A 24,625-nucleotide genomic window follows, 5' to 3' on the forward strand; every position below is an offset into this window, starting at 1 on the left:
AAAAGTATATTCTCATTATTTTTAATAAAGATATTAAAAAATAGAAGTTTTTAAAAATATGTTATCTGGACAACAAATGTAAATCTACTCTGGCACCTAAATTTGCTATCTAGAGGTGATTAGCACAAATGATACAACAGCTTAATGATTGTTGGAAGTCAGTGTTAGATATGTTTGACCTCACTTGATTTTCTAATAAACTGAAGGCAGTGTATGGATATTTATATTTGTGTTAGAGCTTTGGAGATGATAAATTGTTCTATTGCAATTTGTTTGTAAAATTTACAACAGTCTGTTCTTTTTATTTATAATGGTCTGTTTCTTTTAAATATTTGTTCTATTTGCACATTCACTTTGTATTTATATATGTTCTCTTTCATATTCTAAAAGTTTTTAATGGCTTTTTGCCTGAGGTTGGCTCATATGAACCAAAAATGTGTGTGATTAAAAGTTTTAAAGAATGTTTGATTTCCTTAACAAACAAAAAGAATAAATGTATAAATGAATATACATATGCTAGTTATAAACAGTTTTGTTAAAACTATGAATGTTAATTAATTTGTATTTTTTATGAATATAATACATATTAATAAAATTATTAATATAGTTAATATATATAATAAATTTGTTATAAATCAAAATATAAATTTATGGGACTTTGAAATTTGTTAATTAGATTTAAGGAGTCTTGACATGGTAAAGTTTGAAAGCATTGATCTGGAAACAGCATTGAAGTCTTTTTTACACATTCTTTATTTCTTTAAACTTTTTACTTAGAATTCCACAAAAGTAATAGTCAGGCCCTAGACAATAGATGTTAAAATTTTGAATACCACTGGTCTAAACAAGTGCTGGCAAAAACAGGAAATTCTTGAAACCTTCTTACCAGTTTTCAAAAAAACTGGTTTTAAATATCAGATACCAAATCAGTTTCAAAAGCACTTTGAATTCAGTTGAATTAATGTTTTATTACTGTATTTTATTAATATTAATAAAGTATTGCAGTAAATATTAGCCAAAATTTGCAAATATGTCTGTATCACTATTATTCCTGCAGAAAGCAGTTTGTGTTTCTTCAATGCTAGTAAACACTGGAATCTAAGTATTTAATAAATAGAATTTGAAAACTAATGTTTTAAAATTAATTTGTGTTTATTTTTACATTGATTTTAATTATTAAACAAAAGACACTCTGCCCAAATAGGGGCCACCATTTATTTTTTGTGTTCCAGACTTCACATTCACGGCGACAGACCTTCCTTTATAGGCTACATGCCGCCAGAATTTAAAAAAACAGTCCTTTAAAAACACAATTACATCCAATTAAAAAATCTTTTTAAAAAAGGAACTGGTGTTATACAGATGTCTTGCTTTCCATTCATCCTATGGGGTGTTTCTGCTTTTATCTACTGGAACAAGCACTGGAAAAATGCAGATTTCAGAAACTTTCCCCTGGTGACGATACATTCCAATTTTTTATTTTGTAAATTTTTCATCCAATGGAGATTATTATTATTAAACAAGTAGCCTATAAAGGAAGGTCTGTCACCGTGAATGTGAAGTCTGGAACACAAAAAATAAATGGTGGCCTCTTTCTGGGCAGACTGTCTTTTGTTTAATAATAATAATCTCCATTGGATGAAAAATTTACACAAGAAAAAAAAATTGATTTTAATTTTAAAATTTGAACATGAGTAATGCATGATTTTTATTTATTATTATTTTTTTTAAAGTCAAGAATGATAAATCAGTATCATATACAAATTGTAATGTTATACTGAAATTTTTTTGAATAATAAGAAACAAAACATTAATTATATATATAAATGGCTTGCTGTATGGTATATTTATTACAAATGTAAATCCGTCTCTATAATTCAAAAAAACGCACTTTGGTAGACGTATCTCACAGCAATTTCTGGTTAGCAAATTATTTTTTATTTTCCATTGAACTACAAATATATTTCGGGTTGGTATAATGTACTCCAACCCCTCCTCAGTGCTAGTTCAAATAAACAAGAAATATTAAAACATGACCATGTTATACCATAGAAACAAACTAAATCATAAAATACACTTACATTTCCACATTATGTAAATTACAAAAAATGCTTTTTTGCTTTCAAAATAGGGATTGGGAGGGCAAACCTTCCTCATCCAATAACCTGTATTTAAACATAAAATTGTGCATTTTGTATTAATATACATCTAAAATTAAACAACCATACCTTCCAACAAACAAACTTCCATAATACTCACAATCATTTAAATTTTTTTACACATTTTTTTACACATTACAACAGACGTAGTAAAAAATTTTTAACATAGTAAAAATTGACATACGTATGTAAAAATTTATTTGATACACAGACAATATTATTAAAAATATACCAGTATCAGAATTATTATGGAAGATTTTTTACATAATTATACCATGTTTTAACTTGTTTTAGCGCCATCTATTAATTTGTACCAGCGGTAATCAATTTGCATACCATCTGAGTTATTTATTAAATTATTTTTTTGTTTCCTTATTTCTAAATGCTTTTTAAATTTTCTTTTATAAAGATTTTTTTCAAAATGCANTTAAATAACAATGTAAATTCGTCTCTGTAATCCAAAACACACGCTTTGGTAGACTTTTCTCACAGCAATTTCTGGTTAGCAAATTTAACTTTTATTACTCATTGAACTACAAATATATTTCGGGTTGGTATAATATACTCCAACCCCTCTTCAGTGCTAGTTCAAATAAACAAAAATGTCAAAACATGACTATGTTATATTACATTAAATGAAACAAACCAAAAAAACATCAAAAACACTTACATTTTTTCATTAAGTACATAACAAAATTTGTTTCTTATTTTGCTATTTTCACAAACTATAGGGTAGGAGGGTAGACCGTTTTACAAACATCAGTTTTTGTTTTTACTTAAATACTATGCATGCCATGTTCATATGTAAAGACAAATAAAGACTGCCATAGTTTAACTTGAAGGAGAGATTAATACTAAGGACGGATGGATTACGTCTGTTCTCCAGATGTCTATTCTGCAAGGTGGGGACATTAACACCTCTATCCCCTGACCAAGTGATCTCTTCCACTGGTTCTCCGAATTTTTCACCATTGCAGATGTGGGGTTAAGGGGAGTGGTACACACAAACATTTTAAAAATTTAAAAATCAAACATTTGTATTTTATATAAAAATTAGAATTTTTCTTTCCATTTTTACAATTTTCAATTACACATGGGTATATAACAGACACAGTAAAAACCAATGACACAGTAACAAAAAATCCATACGTATGTAAAAGCTATTAATACACAAACAACAATATCATTAAACCAGTATTATGGAAATTTACTATTACCAAAAAAATTTTTTATATCATGTTTAAACATAATAACAACTATTAGCCTATTTTCGTGCTATCTATTAATTCATACCACCGATGATCAATTTGCATACCATCAGAGGAATTTATTAAATTATTTTTTTGTTTCCTTATTTCTAAATGCTCTTTAAATTTTCTTTTATAAATATCTTTTTCAAAATGTAGAATTTTTATATTATTACGGTTAATTTTACAATTATTGTTGTTTGTATGATCAAACCACGGAGAGTTATAGTACTTCAATCTGATGGCTGCTTCATGTTCTTTTATTCTAACATCTAGCATACGCCCTGTTTCACCTATGTACATATATGGATTCAGACAATCACATTCTAACCTGTATACAACCCCAGCTTTTTTTAGGCTATCAATTTTATTAATACTAGTAATATTTATGTATCTGTATATATTCTGTGAAATTTTATTGGTCAAAGATGGGGCCAAACAAATGTTATAATTTTTAAGGTTATTACTACAATAATCAAAAATATTCTGAATGTATGGAAATTTTTTATATGTTTTTTCATTCTTAAATTTCGTATTATATCTGTTTTTTAAGTAGCATGTTTTCCATTTAGTAAGAATAAACTTTGGGTAATCATTCATTATAAATTTTATTTCTAAATCTTTAAGTTTAATATTTTTATTATGATCATCAGTTATACGTGTATATATATTTTTTAATTCCATAAGATAAGAATTCTTTTTTATATAATCTGGGATATAAGAATGATAATTTATAGTTTTATTAGCATTATAAGATTTTTTATATGTTATAAAATCAAATTTATCAGGATTATTTAATATAGTTATATCGAGGTAATTAATTTTTTTATTTACTACTTCTTCAATATCAAACTGAATGTCCTTATTTATGTTATTTATAAAATTATGGATAGTTTCTTTATTAGTTAAATTACTATTATATACGATCAAATAATCATGTACGTATCTCATTATTAATTTTATGCCATGTATTTCACTTATTTTTTTATCAATATTAATCATAACTAATTCAGCTAATTTTGGCCCCATCTTTGACCCCATGCTAATACCATCCGTCTATAAAACACTTCGTTAACTTCAAAATAATAATTATTATATGCAAATTGTATTAATTTTTTCAAATTATTATGTACATTAAGATCACTTAAACATTTTTCTATTAATTTCCAATTTATGCTGGGATACATATTTTTTATATCTAAACTAATTAATTTATCAGAATTATCTTTTTTCAATTTTTGTATTATATTAATAACAGTATCAGCATTTTTAATACTATAGACAGAATTTTCTAAACATTTTAATTGTTGTTTTATGTAATGTTCTAAATTATAAAGAATGGAGAATTGGGGTTGAAATCTACTAAGGGTCTAAATTTTTCTTCTTCTTTATGAGTTTTTAATCTAATATTAAGAGTAGGGATTCTATTATTTTTGAAGTCAAGAATATGATTTTTTTCTATATTGCTTATATTATTATTTATATAACTTTTTTAAATTAATTTGGTTAATTGTTTTTTTTATACCTTCAATTGCTGTGAGATACGTCTACCAAAGTGTGTTTTTTGGATTACAGAGATGGATTTACATTTGTAACATTATAATATACTTTTAAATAGGATCAAGCAATTGAAGAGGCATTGGAAAGAGTTAAGCAAGAGCATGAATCAATGATGAGGCATTATCAATCACAATTAGAATTAGAATCACAGAAATTAGAAGATGCACAGACCCAAGTTGAAATGTATTATAATCAAGTTCAATATTATTCAACTTTATTAGATAATACAAAGTTAGAAAATGAAAGCCAATTAATTCAAGTAAGTACAAATTTTAAATTATTTATTATGATTATTTAATTTGTATGCTGTATCAAAATAAACTCAAATCAAGAAAAAATATTTTGATGTAGAATTTATTTTGAACCTAAAAGATTTAATGTTAGTTTCTGTATATAAAATTTGAAATAAAACATACAAATTTTGTATTGGATCTAATGGTGAATCCTTTGGATTTAAAAAAAATTTATATATGTGTGTGTGCTAATTTCTTTTATTTACATGGATGTTATGGATTCTTATTTTGATCAAGTGTGTTCACAGGGTATTAAACATAGATTAGCAAAATATGATTAAAAATCAACTTTTTTTTTTAAAACTCAAATCAAGAAAAAATATTTTGTATTTTTCTGAGGACTGTGTGTCGGGATGTGTGTTGTGCTAAATCAGAACGTTTTTGATACTAGATTAACTTCCGAAATATAATTTTCTTTTCCTTCTTAGTTTTTATATTTTTCAATATATTAATTTGTTTGTGCAAAATAAAGAAATAATTTTTAACAATACAATAGCCACGATTATTATTTTTAAAAATTTTTGTTAGGCTGTCCTATAAAATTTCATATCAAATACACTCTCATTAGATATTATGTTAATCAACTTTGCCATAACAAATTATGTTATAACAAAACTTATTACAACTTAAGTAATTTATTAAATTTTCTTAATATGTAGAATTGTTCATTGTTTTAAAGTATATTAAGGATGAACATGTGTATATTATTAAAATGGAAAATAGATATATTATTAACAAAACAAAGAATGATTCCAACATTACTGGTTTTGCAAACTTATTTATTTATTAATTATAATAAGAAATTGTCAAATGTTGAAAAGATGTTGAAATTATCAAAGGGAGTAATTGAGACTGATGTTATAAAATGATGATTTGTTTTTCTTTACTCATCAAAAGAAAGCTTATTTAGTACATAAGCAAAAGAAAAATTTCATTTTTATAAAAAAATAAGTGTTGTGTGCATTATGTAATAGCTGCCAAATTTTAGTTTTTAAATAATTAACCATTATTACTGAATGTACTAACACATCACTCAATAAGCCTCTTGTCTGACACATATAAGGCAACACTGTTTACAGACCCATATGATTTCTGGATAGTGCCAACCTTCAAAAAATACATGCCATAATTTCATGACATTCTGACAATTATTTTACAGGTTACAGTGTTTTTAGTGACCCCAGTTTTGTAATTTTCAAAACAATGGATAAAGAAGAATTTTGTGTGTTGATTAAACATTGTTTTTTGATGGAGAAAAATACTGTTGAAGCCAAACAGTGGCTTGATAAGAATTATGGAGACTCTGCACCAGGGAAATCAAGTATTATTGACTGGTATGCTGAATTTAAATGCAGTCGTACAAACATCAATGATGCTAAATGCTCTGGTCACTCAAAATCAGCAGTTATTCCAGAAAACAAAAAAAAGAAGTCCACAAAATAGTTTTGAAAGAGCGTAAAGTGAAGTTTGTGAGATAGCTGACACCTTAAAGATATCAGAAGATAGTGTGTTTACAATTTTACACGAAAATTTGAGCACATATAAGTTGCTTTTGAAGTGGGTGCCACGTTTGCTCACAATGGACCAAAAACAACAATGCGTCAACGATTCAGAGCACTGCTTGGAGCTGTTTAAGTGAGATAAAAAGGATTTCTTGTGTCGGTATGTGACAATGGATGAAACATGGATCCATTACTATACACCTGAATCAAAAAGATTGTCAGCTGAGTGGACAGCAGCCAGTGAAAGTCATCCAAAGTGACCAAAAACTCAAAAGTCATCTGGAAAGGTTATGGCATCTGTATTTTGGGATGCTCATGGTATTTTGTTCGACTATCTTGAGAAAGGTAAAACTATCAATAGCAAATATTACATGGCACTATTGGATTGGTTGAGTGTAGAAATCAAGAAAAAATGCCCTCACATGCAAAAGAAAAAAGTGCTGTTCCACAAAGACAATGCCCTGTGTCACAAGTCAATGAAAACAATGGTTAAATTAAATAAATTATGTTTTGAATTGCTTCCTCACCCACCGTACTCTCCAGATCTGGCCCCCAGCGACTACTACAGGATGCTACAGAGAAAGAAATTTGGCTCAAATGAAGAAGTGATTGCCAAAACTGAGGCCTATTTTGAGAGCAAAGACAAATCGTTCTACAAAAAAGTCATTGAAAGTTAAAGGAGTATTGGAATGAATATATCTCTCTTGAAGGAGTGTATGTTGATGAATAAAGTCAAATTTCTAAAAAAAATTGTTTTTCTTAGTTAGACTGGAGACTTATTGAGTGATGTGTTATTTGCAATAATGATAACTAATGACAACATCAGACAAATCTAAATACATATGATATAAACAATGATTCTTCTTACATTTCAGACTTCACAAAGAAAAATATTGCAGGGCATGGTGTTTCTGATTGGAGAGGGATTTAATTAATGCAGCTCTATAAAACTTATGTAACTAACTGATTTCTCTCATGTCTTTACTTAGGCAAAAGAAAAATTTCAGTTTATATATGTGCTAAATAATAAATTCCTTTTTGATTAGTTAATTAAAAAAGTTATCATTTTGTAACATTGTTCTTCATTACTTTATTTCTTCATAAAAATATAAAAACAAAAAAAATTATATTTCGGAAGTTAATCTAGTATCAAAATGCTTCAGTTCATACACATCGAGAGGGTACTTAAGGACGCATCATGACTTGAATGAGGCTTTTTTTTCCCATTGTGAGCTATATTCTAGGACTTTGCATCATGGAGTTGTGTTGTTTGCTTCAGCTCGTTGGAGAATATAGCCCAAGCGGCTGACATCTCCAGATAAACCCAAGAAAAAGAAAGAGTTTTGCTTGTTTTTGTGTGGTGTTTTTCTGAGGACTGTGTGTCAGGATGTGTGTTGTGCTGAATCAGAACGTTTTTGATATTAGATTAACTTCCGAAATATAATTTTTTTTTCCTTCTTAGTTTTTATATTTTTCAATATATTAATTTGTTTGTGCAAAATAAAGAAATAATTTTTAACAATACAATAGCCACGATTATTATTTTAAAAAATTTTTGTTAGGCTTAACATCAACAAAAATCCAATGTGAAGTGACATGCAACAAAGNTTATTTTAATCACAATAAATAGTTTGAGATTTAATTATATGGATTATTATTTTTCAGAGAGATTTAGATATGAATAAATCTCACTTGGAGAGAGTTCAAGATACAATGACTTCATTACAAAGTATAGCGTGGGAAATTAGTAACCAGTTAAAATTGGATATTCTTCAATTAAGAGATCAAATAATACAAGGAAAAGAAATCTTCATTGAAGAAACTGCTAATATTACAATGCAGTTGAACAGCTCATTAGAAAAAATTCAAAAACAAATTACAAGTGAAAAGGTAAAAGTTTCTTTTTTATCCTAAACCATTTTTTATATGATATTGTGATTTTACATGATTAAAAGCAAGTTTTAAAATTAATTTAGTATTGATTAATTATTAGAAGAATTAGATTATAACACATAAGTGTGAGAAACGAGGGGGCAAACTCTACCTTCTTATCAGCTTTTCTGTCAGGGGATGACCTATGTGGTAAATGAAATGGAGGGTTAGCAAGGTTGTGACAAGGTGTTGGCTGTACTCAAGGATGACACAGAATTAAACATAAGATTAACATATTTAATAAACTATAAAATTATACACAGTGACTGCAAAAGCAAATAGATACAAAAGATAGAAATAGTAACAAAATTCTAGGTTGCAACAATGATTACTTCGTTCTTGTCGATAGACTGTCTAGGTTCTGGACTTTTAGCAGTTCCAAAAGTCTTTTAAGTTAAATTAACCTTAATCTAGCTTATAACCAAGAGAGAGAGAGAGTTTACAATTCTACGTATAATACCACTTGGTTCCCAATCTCATTGTATAGAACATTAGTGAAATGCTCCTGGTCTTCCTTTCATTCAGGTCAGGATCATCTTGGGAGAGAGATGGTGATTATGGCAGGAAGGCAAGGGTGGTGACGGACAGAATGGTGGTATGGGTCTGGTGTCCCCTGTTGATGTCTGCCCCAAGGACTGTGTCAAAGCCCTTTTTATACCCATTTTTGGGAGAGCTGACTAATGCTATGTATGATGCAACCCATTCTAAGTTCGATTTGTGTCCTGGGTTTTGTTTATGTTAATTGTCTGAAATCGAACATTTCTTTCAATTTATTACCTCTTTCTATCTGTTATGATTATTCATTCTACCTCATAAATTTGATAACAGCTGTCAAACAAACTGAATTAATTGCTGGAGGTGACTAAGGTCAGAGTTTGTCTTGCAACCTTAGTAATAATTGTTACCTTGTATGATCATCTGATTGACTTTATTGGTTTCACAATTGGATGAAATAGTATGTATGTGGGTTTTGTCATCTTTTCCCCATTTGACCTTTTGATCTCCTATTTCTATGTGGTAAAAAAATATTTCTTAATTTATGTAATTATTATTAATTCTAATTATTGTTTTTGTTTTTTTCACTCTCCCTTTGTGTCTCCATACCATCTAAATTTGATAATCCTGATATGAAAACAAAACAAAAACTGAAAATGGAAGTACCTGAAATATTTCAAATCAAGAATTGATTTTATTCTTTATTTCTGGAAAGTTGCATACATTTTGTTTTTGTTTCATTCAAATTTAAATCAAAATTTTGATCATCCCTTACTACATTTGTAAAGTTTTTTCTAACTCATTTTTCTTTAGTTTTCAAATTACAATATTATCAACAAAGATCATATTATTGGCTGTTTTATCTTCTTCCACAACTGTCTTCAGGTACTAAATTCATTGTAATGATAGCATACTTTCAACTTATTTTTATCTTGTCATTCCATATTTATTCCTGTCACAATTTTGACATTTTTATACATATTTTTAACTAAGTAGATTAAATTTTCTGTTATTCTTATTTTTCTGAACTTGATTAAAGGTGTTTTTAAAAATTTATGAATATTGTATATAGATTCACATTGAATTCTCAATAGTTCTCTGATGTTATTCTTAAGGTACTAAATTCATTGTAATGATAGCATACTTTCAACTTATTTTTATCTTGTCATTCCATATTTATCACAATTTTGACATTTTTATACATATTTTTAACTAAGTAGATTAAATTTTCTGTTATTCTTATTTTTCTGAACTTGATTAAAGGTGCTTTTAAAAATTTATGAATATTGTATATAGATTCACATTGAATTCTCAATAGTTCTCTGATGTTATTCTTAAGACAAAGGTAAGATTAGTTGTAAATTTGTTTGGCCTAAACCAGTGCTATTTAAACTGTGTTTGTGAAACATTAGTATTTTGCAAGCAACTTTCAAGGTTTCTTAGGTATTTATAATAAAAGTATATTCTCATTATTTTTAATAAAGATATTAAAAAATAGAAGTTTTTAAAAATATGTTATCTGGACAACAAATGTAAATCTACTCTGGCACCTAAATTTGCTATCTAGAGGTGATTAGCACAAATGATACAACAGCTTAATGATTGTTGGAAGTCAGTGTTAGATATGTTTGACCTCACTTGATTTTCTAATAAACTGAAGGCAGTGTATGGATATTTATATTTGTGTTAGAGCTTTGGAGATGATAAATTGTTCTATTGCAATTTGTTTGTAAAATTTACAACAGTCTGTTCTTTTTATTTATAATGGTCTGTTTCTTTTAAATATTTGTTCTATTTGCACATTCACTTTGTATTTATATATGTTCTCTTTCATATTCTAAAAGTTTTTAATGGCTTTTTGCCTGAGGTTGGCTCATATGAACCAAAAATGTGTGTGATTAAAAGTTTTAAAGAATGTTTGATTTCCTTAACAAACAAAAAGAATAAATGTATAAATGAATATACATATGCTAGTTATAAACAGTTTTGTTAAAACTATGAATGTTAATTAATTTGTATTTTTTATGAATATAATACATATTAATAAAATTATTAATATAGTTAATATATATAATAAATTTGTTATAAATCAAAATATAAATTTATGGGACTTTGAAATTTGTTAATTAGATTTAAGGAGTCTTGACATGGTAAAGTTTGAAAGCATTGATCTGGAAACAGCATTGAAGTCTTTTTTACACATTCTTTATTTCTTTAAACTTTTTACTTAGAATTCCACAAAAGTAATAGTCAGGCCCTAGACAATAGATGTTAAAATTTTGAATACCACTGGTCTAAACAAGTGCTGGCAAAAACAGGAAATTCTTGAAACCTTCTTACCAGTTTTCAAAAAAACTGGTTTTAAATATCAGATACCAAATCAGTTTCAAAAGCACTTTGAATTCAGTTGAATTAATGTTTTATTACTGTATTTTATTAATATTAATAAAGTATTGCAGTAAATATTAGCCAAAATTTGCAAATATGTCTGTATCACTATTATTCCTGCAGAAAGCAGTTTGTGTTTCTTCAATGCTAGTAAACACTGGAATCTAAGTATTTAATAAATAGAATTTGAAAACTAATGTTTTAAAATTAATTTGTGTTTATTTTTACATTGATTTTAATTATTAAACAAAAGACACTCTGCCCAAAAAGGGGCCACCATTTATTTTTTGTGTTCCAGACTTCACATTCACGGCGACAGACCTTCCTTTATAGGCTACATGCCGCCAGAATTTAAAAAAACAGTCCTTTAAAAACACAATTACATCCAATTAAAAAATCTTTTTAAAAAAGGAACTGGTGTTATACAGATGTCTTGCTTTCCATTCATCCTATGGGGTGTTTCTGCTTTTATCTACTGGAACAAGCACTGGAAAAATGCAGATTTCAGAAACTTTCCCCTGGTGACGATACATTCCAATTTTTTATTTTGTAAATTTTTCATCCAATGGAGATTATTATTATTAAACAAGTAGCCTATAAAGGAAGGTCTGTCACCGTGAATGTGAAGTCTGTAACACAATAAATAAATGGTGGCCCCTTTTGGACAAACAGTCTTTAATTTTTTGTTAATAAATGTATTCCTATAAATTTTGAATAATGTGTTTTTGCATATTGACAACATGGCACTTTAAATAAGAGAGACAAACATGCTGCTAATCTTGGGGAAGTCAGAATTCCAATTTAAGTTATAATGACAAATTAATTATGTATTGTAATATCATAATCCTTCTTATACAGAAGAAATTCATTTTCATAGCTAATTGCCAGTACTGTGAACAATATTTTATTTTTCTGCAGGCAATATTTAGTGGGGTCAGGAGTTGTACTGTACATGTTAATTGTATTGGACTGTGAAATATTTACTTTGAATAGGTAAGGTAAAGCTCATCTATATAAGCAGATAAGGTAACCTTAGTACCATTGGGTAAAGTTACTAATGGATGTATTCACCACAAAAAGTTAATAGTCAAACTTGAAGTTAACAAAGTACAGCTCACTTATTTAAAGTAAAATAAATGCTAAATGATTCACTTTAACTTTAACTACCAATTCTTTGTTGGTGAATAAAGCCATAAGAGTAACAAACTTGACAGCATTTATTTATTCGTTCATCATTTAATCAAATATATTTTTTTTTGCTAATAAAGATTGAGAATCATTTATCTGAAATGCTTGGAACTGGAAGTGTTTGAGATTTTGGAATATATTATTTATATATTTGATTCTGACATTAATCAATATCACACCTTCCTTACATCTTCTATCAATACTTTATTATAAACAAACATTTTCAGCTTAGTTTATAGACCCATACTAGGCCAAATGTTAGGATAAATTCCAGCTTTGAGCAAAACATTTGCATCTGATTTTATTTGGTATATACAGTATTAGTCTCACTTGACTTCTTTTTTTATGTCCTTTAAAAATAATTTTTATTAATTTTGAGTAAAACAAAAAGTTTTCATCCATCTGTGTGAATACATTGGTTTAAAACTTACTGTAGATGTGTAAAAATATTTTTAAAAATATTCACACAGTCGTGTTAATTAATTTATTTAAAAGAACTCATATTTGTTTAAATGTTGCATGTTTTCTGGTAAATATAAGTTATGAAAAAAGTTGGAATCAAAACATACTCAGGAAATAATATATATATACTAATATATATATTACTTCTAATGTTTATCAGTAGGGCAACCATAAAAATTATCTATCATAAAACAGCATTGAAATATAGCATTAATTATCTTAGAAATTTGGATACTAGTTAACACCAAAGTAAATCAGAATACCAGTTTACATCAGATGTGAAAAAGGTAATTTCTGGTCTCCCTTATTTAAATAAGTATGCCACTCAATATTCTTGCTTCTTTTTAAATGGCAAACTTTACAAATTAAAATAATGAACAAAATAATATTTAATTATGATTATTTTCTTTTCGTTTCTGTATAATTATATTTTTTTACATTATAAAATTTGTCTAAACAATAAGCAAGAATGCTTAAAAGCATTTACAAGTATATTTATTTAAATATGAATTTAACTCCAATAAAAGCATTTTTGTCAAACATATTCAATCATTGTTTAAAGCTTAAAAATTTTGAAATTATGTATATTTTAATTTCTTAAAATTTTAAATTTAATTGTAACATAAAATTTTAACAGAGCAATTTTTATTGACAAAGATAAATATATATTAATTATAAAAAATGCTGTAAAGAATTTATTTAATATTAAAAAATTCAAATAATTTTAATAAATATAATTAGAAATTTATCAAGTATGTGTCATACATCAACTTTTACAATGTTGATGTACATGAAAAGAATTGATTAATACAAATATCTTACTAAACTGAACATTTATAGTATTATAAGTGAAATTTCAATATTGCTATTACTACACATTGTAATGCATTTGATAATACAAAAGAAGGCAAAACATTTATCATAAAGTTTATAATAAATTTATTATACATATATCAAATTTATAACTATTTCATTATGTGTTGACTTTGTGTTGTTATATGGAATGACATGTCCTTTATCTAACGAAGAATGCATTTTATATTTTCATTAATATTAGAGGTGCATAAATAAAATAGTATAAGTGAAGGTAGAAAAAAATGTGCAAAAACATTCGAAATAGGAGAAACAAACAATTTCAAAAACATAATTTGTGCTTTTCCATAATGGTAGTTACCTCTGCCACTTTCTCTACTTTGACGTCCTGCAGCTTGATCTATAATTTCATTCAAAACCATCACATCTGAAAAATTAATACAATATTTAAGTTTAATAAAATCTTTAATACAAATAATATATCAATATATATATTATTATTATTATAAACAAAATACAGTTAAATTGCTACCATACCAAATTATCTAAACTTTTAATAATTAATTAATGTTTGTTTGCTATATACTCCTACGCAATTTTACCAATTGCTACAAAACTCAGCAGTTACATTTAAATACTTATAGCTTAAATAATGTTGTACATTCCATCCCAAAATATCAATTGAATTCTTGTAAATCACTTAATTTCTATCTAAATTTGATTCACTAATTTACACATAGCTCTATCTATTGGAAACAAATTTAACAAAATAAAGTTGACCCCCCATAACATGGGTTCCTATAGTTTGTATTCCTATATCATGGCGAAAAAATTGTGACAGTATTCGTACAAACATGCTAAAAAAACTCGTATAATTCGGTAAAACGTCATCGCCAACTTGTGTTGCAACAGGATTGGTCGAATCTAGACCAATAGCGGATATTGTACAGTACAAACTGTTGAGTTTAAACAAGCAGCTAAAATACTAAAAACCATTTATTATTTAACGTCCATAAAAATTATATTTGTATTAATGACGTCTCCAAAGTTAAGCGAATTTTTTGCAAAAAAAATAATTTATCAGGAAGCACGCGAGCGCCATTCAATGACAATCTCCACGATGAAAACAAGCTTAAACAATGGTGTCGTCAAACAGTGCACACTCGGCAAGTAATCTTATGATTTTTTGTTTATAGCATAGTTTATATGGATTATTCCCAAAAAATTATACATATTTTGTAAATGTTGAGTCAAATTAGTCTAGAATCGATTAATTTTATGGAAAAAACCTTTCAAACAGCCATAGTCCATAAACTGCATACGTGCCAAGCTGTGATTGGCTTATGTATTCAAGGACTCTTAGAACAACAATTTCATAAAGAACAGAACGTATCTACCGTGTTATAAGGGGGTCAACTGTAATAAACTAAATATAATTCTTATAAGAAGAAGATATAATTTTGATATATATATATATATATANAATTCATACCACCGATGATCAATTTGCATACCATCAGAGGAATTTATTAAATTATTTTTTTGTTTCCTTATTTCTAAATGCTCTTTAAATTTTCTTTTATAAATATCTTTTTCAAAATGTAGAATTTTTATATTATTACGGTTAATTTTACAATTATTGTTGTTTGTATGATCAAACCACGGAGAGTTATAGTACTTCAATCTGATGGCTGCTTCATGTTCTTTTATTCTAACATCTAGCATACGCCCTGTTTCACCTATGTACATATATGGATTCAGACAATCACATTCTAACCTGTATACAACCCCAGCTTTTTTTAGGCTATCAATTTTATTAATACTAGTAATATTTATGTATCTGTATATATTCTGTGAAATTTTATTGGTCAAAGATGGGGCCAAACAAATGTTATAATTTTTAAGGTTATTACTACAATAATCAAAAATATTCTGAATGTATGGAAATTTTTTATATGTTTTTTCATTCTTAAATTTCGTATTATATCTGTTTTTTAAGTAGCATGTTTTCCATTTAGTAAGAATAAACTTTGGGTAATCATTCATTATAAATTTTATTTCTAAATCTTTAAGTTTAATATTTTTATTATGATCATCAGTTATACGTGTATATATATTTTTTAATTCCATAAGATAAGAATTCTTTTTTATATAATCTGGGATATAAGAATGATAATTTATAGTTTTATTAGCATTATAAGATTTTTTATATGTTATAAAATCAAATTTATCAGGATTATTTAATATAGTTATATCGAGGTAATTAATTTTTTTATTTACTACTTCTTCAATATCAAACTGAATGTCCTTATTTATGTTATTTATAAAATTATGGATAGTTTCTTTATTAGTTAAATTACTATTATATACGATCAAATAATCATGTACGTATCTCATTATTAATTTTATGCCATGTATTTCACTTATTTTTTTATCAATATTAATCATAACTAATTCAGCTAATTTTGGCCCCATCTTTGACCCCATGCTAATACCATCCGTCTATAAAACACTTCGTTAACTTCAAAATAATAATTATTATATGCAAATTGTATTAATTTTTTCAAATTATTATGTACATTAAGATCACTTAAACATTTTTCTATTAATTTCCAATTTATGCTGGGATACATATTTTTTATATCTAAACTAATTAATTTATCAGAATTATCTTTTTTCAATTTTTGTATTATATTAATAACAGTATCAGCATTTTTAATACTATAGACAGAATTTTCTAAACATTTTAATTGTTGTTTTATGTAATGTTCTAAATTATAAAGAATGGAGAATTGGGGTTGAAATCTACTAAGGGTCTAAATTTTTCTTCTTCTTTATGAGTTTTTAATCTAATATTAAGAGTAGGGATTCTATTATTTTTGAAGTCAAGAATATGATTTTTTTCTATATTGCTTATATTATTATTTATATAACTTTTTTAAATTAATTTGGTTAATTGTTTTTTTTATACCTTCAATTGCTGTGAGATACGTCTACCAAAGTGTGTTTTTTGGATTACAGAGATGGATTTACATTTGTAACATTATAATATACTTTTAAATAGGATCAAGCAATTGAAGAGGCATTGGAAAGAGTTAAGCAAGAGCATGAATCAATGATGAGGCATTATCAATCACAATTAGAATTAGAATCACAGAAATTAGAAGATGCACAGACCCAAGTTGAAATGTATTATAATCAAGTTCAATATTATTCAACTTTATTAGATAATACAAAGTTAGAAAATGAAAGCCAATTAATTCAAGTAAGTACAAATTTTAAATTATTTATTATGATTATTTAATTTGTATGCTGTATCAAAATAAACTCAAATCAAGAAAAAATATTTTGATGTAGAATTTATTTTGAACCTAAAAGATTTAATGTTAGTTTCTGTATATAAAATTTGAAATAAAACATACAAATTTTGTATTGGATCTAATGGTGAATCCTTTGGATTTAAAAAAAATTTATATATGTGTGTGTGCTAATTTCTTTTATTTACATGGATGTTATGGATTCTTATTTTGATCAAGTGTGTTCACAGGGTATTAAACATAGATTAGCAAAATATGATTAAAAATCAACTTTTTTTTTTAAAACTCAAATCAAGAAAAAATATTTTGTATTTTTCTGAGGACTGTGTGTCGGGATGTGTGTTGTGCTAAATCAGAACGTTTTTGATACTAGATTAACTTCCGAAATATAATTTTCTTTTCCTTCTTAGTTTTTATATTTTTCAATATATTAATTTGTTTGTGCAAAATAAAGAAATAATTTTTAACAATACAATAGCCACGATTATTATTTTAAAAAATTTTTGTTAGGCTGTCCTATAAAATTTCATATCAAATACACTCTCATTAGATATTATGTTAATCAACTTTGCCATAACAAATTATGTTATAACAAAACTTATTACAACTTAAGTAATTTATTAAATTTTCTTAATATGTAGAATTGTTCATTGTTTTAAAGTATATTAAGGATGAACATGTGTATATTATTAAAATGGAAAATAGATATATTATTAACAAAACAAAGAATGATTCCAACATTACTGGTTTTGCAAACTTATTTATTTATTAATTATAATAAGAAATTGTCAAATGTTGAAAAGATGTTGAAATTATCAAAGGGAGTAATTGAGACTGATGTTATAAAATGATGATTTGTTTTTCTTTACTCATCAAAAGAAAGCTTATTTAGTACATAAGCAAAAGAAAAATTTCATTTTTATAAAAAAATAAGTGTTGTGTGCATTATGTAATAGCTGCCAAATTTTAGTTTTTAAATAATTAACCATTATTACTGAATGTACTAACACATCACTCAATAAGCCTCTTGTCTGACACATATAAGGCAACACTGTTTACAGACCCATATGATTTCTGGATAGTGCCAACCTTCAAAAAATACATGCCATAATTTCATGACATTCTGACAATTATTTTACAGGTTACAGTGTTTTTAGTGACCCCAGTTTTGTAATTTTCAAAACAATGGATAAAGAAGAATTTTGTGTGTTGATTAAACATTGTTTTTTGATGGAGAAAAATACTGTTGAAGCCAAACAGTGGCTTGATAAGAATTATGGAGACTCTGCACCAGGGAAATCAAGTATTATTGACTGGTATGCTGAATTTAAATGCAGTCGTACAAACATCAATGATGCTAAATGCTCTGGTCACTCAAAATCAGCAGTTATTCCAGAAAACAAAAAAAAGAAGTCCACAAAATAGTTTTGAAAGAGCGTAAAGTGAAGTTTGTGAGATAGCTGACACCTTAAAGATATCAGAAGATAGTGTGTTTACAATTTTACACGAAAATTTGAGCACATATAAGTTGCTTTTGAAGTGGGTGCCACGTTTGCTCACAATGGACCAAAAACAACAATGCGTCAACGATTCAGAGCACTGCTTGGAGCTGTTTAAGTGAGATAAAAAGGATTTCTTGTGTCGGTATGTGACAATGGATGAAACATGGATCCATTACTATACACCTGAATCAAAAAGATTGTCAGCTGAGTGGACAGCAGCCAGTGAAAGTCATCCAAAGTGACCAAAAACTCAAAAGTCATCTGGAAAGGTTATGGCATCGGTATTTTGGGATGCTCATGGTATTTTGTTCGACTATCTTGAGAAAGGTAAAACTATCAATAGCAAATATTACATGGCACTATTGGATTGGTTGAGTGTAGAAATCAAGAAAAAATGCCCTCACATGCAAAAGAAAAAAGTGCTGTTCCACAAAGACAATGCCCTGTGTCACAAGTCAATGAAAACAATGGTTAAATTAAATAAATTATGTTTTGAATTGCTTCCTCACCCACCGTACTCTCCAGATCTGGCCCCCAGTGACTACTACAGGATGCTACAGAGAAAGAAATTTGGCTCAAATGAAGAAGTGATTGCCAAAACTGAGGCCTATTTTGAGAGCAAAGACAAATCGTTCTACAAAAAAGTCATTGAAAGTTAAAGGAGTATTGGAATGAATATATCTCTCTTGAAGGAGTGTATGTTGATGAATAAAGTCAAATTTCTAAAAAAAATTGTTTTTCTTAGTTAGACTGGAGACTTATTGAGTGATGTGTTATTTGCAATAATGATAACTAATGACAACATCAGACAAATCTAAATACATATGATATAAACAATGATTCTTCTTACATTTCAGACTTCACAAAGAAAAATATTGCAGGGCATGGTGTTTCTGATTGGAGAGGGATTTAATTAATGCAGCTCTATAAAACTTATGTAACTAACTGATTTCTCTCATGTCTTTACTTAGGCAAAAGAAAAATTTCAGTTTATATATGTGCTAAATAATAAATTCCTTTTTGATTAGTTAATTAAAAAAGTTATCATTTTGTAACATTGTTCTTCATTACTTTATTTCTTCATAAAAATATAAAAACAAAAAAAATTATATTTCGGAAGTTAATCTAGTATCAAAATGCTTCAGTTCATACACATCGAGAGGGTACTTAAGGACGCATCATGACTTGAATGAGGCTTTTTTTTCCCATTGTGAGCTATATTCTAGGACTTTGCATCATGGAGTTGTGTTGTTTGCTTCAGCTCGTTGGAGAATATAGCCCAAGCGGCTGACATCTCCAGATAAACCCAAGAAAAAGAAAGAGTTTTGCTTGTTTTTGTGTGATGTTTTTCTGAGGACTGTGTGTCAGGATGTGTGTTGTGCTGAATCAGAACGTTTTTGATATTAGATTAACTTCCGAAATATAATTTTTTTTTCCTTCTTAGTTTTTATATTTTTCAATATATTAATTTGTTTGTGCAAAATAAAGAAATAATTTTTAACAATACAATAGCCACGATTATTATTTTAAAAAATTTTTGTTAGGCTTAACATCAACAAAAATCCAATGTGAAGTGACATGCAACAGAGAAAAATTTCAACAGGGAATAGATTAATATATTTTTTCATACATGATCAGTTATCCGAACAACCTCAGTCCCAAATTGCTTCAGATAATTGATGCTCTACTGTACAGTACTTCTGTTTTGAGGTGAAATTACTTCTCTTTTGCTATACATTGTGGGATAATTATTGTTAGGGGGTTGAAATCCATTTCCATAAGACATTTCCAATGATATGAAAAAATTTAGAAAGGAGAAAGCCATTCTCAAACAAAAATTTTGAAAATGAAGCTTATCTTTATGCTGTATGATTGCCAAATTATAAGTTTGATAGTCTTGAATTAAATTGAGGAATCTTTAAAATTTATTTGCTAAATAATAATCTAAGATATTTCCATAAATTTTAATTAGATGCCATTTAGCAATTGAATGAAATAAGATATACAGGTAACCCCCGTATAACACGGTAGTTACGTTCCAAAAAATTGCCGTGTTATGTGAATCCGTGTTATACAAAACAAAGAACTAATATGAAAAAGAGGGTTAGGTTCCAAAAATTAAAAAACATGCTAGTATATTTTCATTATTAAGATAAATATCTTCATTAAAATTTTTAAAGTGATACATATTAGTATAAATTAAACAATGTTTTCTTTGTCATCACTAAAAACACTATTAATTAACCGAGAGCGTTTTATTTTTGGCAAGTTATCATTATTCTCTGAGCATTTTTCTGCATTATCTTCAGATCCATGCTTTACCTTTTGCAAAATGTATGTAATTTTAGATTGCTCGCTTCTAGTTAAAAGGTGTTTATAAATTTCCTTATATGGTGCTAAGCACTTATGAAGAATAAAGCAAGTATGGAATAAGGGAAAAACATTCGGCAACATCAGAAGCAGAAGCGTCGCGATCNTGACCATGTTATACCATAGAAACAAACTAAATCATAAAATACACTTACATTTCCACGTTATGTAAATTACAAAAAATGCTTTTTTGCTTTCAAAATAGGGATTGGGAGGGCAAACCTTCCTCATCCAATAACCTGTATTTAAACATAAAATTGTGCATTTTGTATTAATATACATCTAAAATTAAACAACCATACCTTCCAACAAACAAACTTCCATAATACTCACAATCATTTAAATTTTTTTACACATTTTTTTACACATTACAACAGACGTAGTAAAAAATTTTTAACATAGTAAAAATTGACATACGTATGTAAAAATTTATTTGATACACAGACAATATTATTAAAAATATACCAGTATCAGAATTATTATGGAAGATTTTTTACATAATTATACCATGTTTTAACTTGTTTTAGCGCCATCTATTAATTTGTACCAGCGGTAATCAATTTGCATACCATCTGAGTTATTTATTAAATTATTTTTTTGTTTCCTTATTTCTAAATGCTTTTTAAATTTTCTTTTATAAAGATTTTTTTCAAAATGCAAAATTTTTATATTATTATGGTTAATTTTACAATTATTGTTATTTGTATGATCATACCACGGAGAATTATTGTACTTCAATCTGATGGCCGCTTCATGTTCTTTTACATTAGTATTTTGCAAGCAACTTTCAAGGTTTCTTAGGTATTTATAATAAAAGTATATTCTCATTATTTTTAATAAAGATATTAAAAAATAGAAGTTTTTAAAAATATGTTATCTGGACAACAAATGTAAATCTACTCTGGCACCTAAATTTGCTATCTAGAGGTGATTAGCACAAATGATACAACAGCTTAATGATTGTTGGAAGTCAGTGTTAGATATGTTTGACCTCACTTGATTTTCTAATAAACTGAAGGCAGTGTATGGATATTTATATTTGTGTTAGAGCTTTGGAGATGATAAATTGTTCTATTGCAATTTGTTTGTAAAATTTACAACAGTCTGTTCTTTTTATTTATAATGGTCTGTTTCTTTTAAATATTTGTTCTATTTGCACATTCACTTTGTATTTATATATGTTCTCTTTCATATTCTAAAAGTTTTTAATGGCTTTTTGCCTGAGGTTGGCTCATATGAACCAAAAATGTGTGTGATTAAAAGTTTTAAAGAATGTTTGATTTCCTTAACAAACAAAAAGAATAAATGTATAAATGAATATACATATGCTAGTTATAAACAGTTTTGTTAAAACTATGAATGTTAATTAATTTGTATTTTTTATGAATATAATACATATTAATAAAATTATTAATATAGTTAATATATATAATAAATTTGTTATAAATCAAAATATAAATTTATGGGACTTTGAAATTTGTTAATTAGATTTAAGGAGTCTTGACATGGTAAAGTTTGAAAGCATTGATCTGGAAACAGCATTGAAGTCTTTTTTACACATTCTTTATTTCTTTAAACTTTTTACTTAGAATTCCACAAAAGTAATAGTCAGGCCCTAGACAATAGATGTTAAAATTTTGAATACCACTGGTCTAAACAAGTGCTGGCAAAAACAGGAAATTCTTGAAACCTTCTTACCAGTTTTCAAAAAAACTGGTTTTAAATATCAGATACCAAATCAGTTTCAAAAGCACTTTGAATTCAGTTGAATTAATGTTTTATTACTGTATTTTATTAATATTAATAAAGTATTGCAGTAAATATTAGCCAAAATTTGCAAATATGTCTGTATCACTATTATTCCTGCAGAAAGCAGTTTGTGTTTCTTCAATGCTAGTAAACACTGGAATCTAAGTATTTAATAAATAGAATTTGAAAACTAATGTTTTAAAATTAATTTGTGTTTATTTTTACATTGATTTTAATTATTAAACAAAAGACACTCTGCCCAAATAGGGGCCACCATTTATTTTTTGTGTTCCAGACTTCACATTCACGGCGACAGACCTTCCTTTATAGGCTACATGCCGCCAGAATTTAAAAAAACAGTCCTTTAAAAACACAATTACATCCAATTAAAAAATCTTTTTAAAAAAGGAACTGGTGTTATACAGATGTCTTGCTTTCCATTCATCCTATGGGGTGTTTCTGCTTTTATCTACTGGAACAAGCACTGGAAAAATGCAGATTTCAGAAACTTTCCCCTGGTGACGATACATTCCAATTTTTTATTTTGTAAATTTTTCATCCAATGGAGATTATTATTATTAAACAAGTAGCCTATAAAGGAAGGTCTGTCACCGTGAATGTGAAGTCTGGAACACAAAAAATAAATGGTGGCCTCTTTCTGGGCAGACTGTCTTTTGTTTAATAATAATAATCTCCATTGGATGAAAAATTTACACAAGAAAAAAAAATTGATTTTAATTTTAAAATTTGAACATGAGTAATGCATGATTTTTATTTATTATTATTTTTTTTAAAGTCAAGAATGATAAATCAGTATCATATACAAATTGTAATGTTATACTGAAATTTTTTTGAATAATAAGAAACAAAACATTAATTATATATATAAATGGCTTGCTGTATGGTATATTTATTACAAATGTAAATCCGTCTCTATAATTCAAAAAAACGCACTTTGGTAGACGTATCTCACAGCAATTTCTGGTTAGCAAATTATTTTTTATTTTCCATTGAACTACAAATATATTTCGGGTTGGTATAATGTACTCCAACCCCTCCTCAGTGCTAGTTCAAATAAACAAGAAATATTAAAACATGACCATGTTATACCATAGAAACAAACTAAATCATAAAATACACTTACATTTCCACATTATGTAAATTACAAAAAATGCTTTTTTGCTTTCAAAATAGGGATTGGGAGGGCAAACCTTCCTCATCCAATAACCTGTATTTAAACATAAAATTGTGCATTTTGTATTAATATACATCTAAAATTAAACAACCATACCTTCCAACAAACAAACTTCCATAATACTCACAATCATTTAAATTTTTTTACACATTTTTTTACACATTACAACAGACGTAGTAAAAAATTTTTAACATAGTAAAAATTGACATACGTATGTAAAAATTTATTTGATACACAGACAATATTATTAAAAATATACCAGTATCAGAATTATTATGGAAGATTTTTTACATAATTATACCATGTTTTAACTTGTTTTAGCGCCATCTATTAATTTGTACCAGCGGTAATCAATTTGCATACCATCTGAGTTATTTATTAAATTATTTTTTTGTTTCCTTATTTCTAAATGCTTTTTAAATTTTCTTTTATAAAGATTTTTTTCAAAATGCA

The 24,625-nt window shown here is 27.1% G+C and overlaps 1 protein-coding gene across 1 annotated transcript in view; it reads left to right on the plus strand.

The window, feature by feature from the left end:
- Positions 1–24,625, plus strand: part of LOC111632935 (RB1-inducible coiled-coil protein 1-like) — a 210,015-nt gene that overhangs the window by 118,357 nt on the left and 67,033 nt on the right. The window contains exons 15-18 of the mRNA XM_023377452.1: positions 5,025–5,229; positions 6,419–6,593; positions 8,405–8,651; positions 17,104–17,304. Of these exons, the coding sequence (XP_023233220.1) occupies positions 5,025–5,229; positions 6,419–6,593; positions 8,405–8,651; positions 17,104–17,304 (828 nt within the window). The remainder of the gene's footprint in view (positions 1–5,024; positions 5,230–6,418; positions 6,594–8,404; positions 8,652–17,103; positions 17,305–24,625) is intronic.

Source organism: Centruroides sculpturatus, unplaced genomic scaffold (assembly GCF_000671375.1).
Source record: "Centruroides sculpturatus isolate CEXI.00-Female unplaced genomic scaffold, Cexi_2.0 scaffold676, whole genome shotgun sequence".
In the NCBI taxonomy this organism is placed as follows: domain Eukaryota; kingdom Metazoa; phylum Arthropoda; class Arachnida; order Scorpiones; family Buthidae; genus Centruroides; species Centruroides sculpturatus.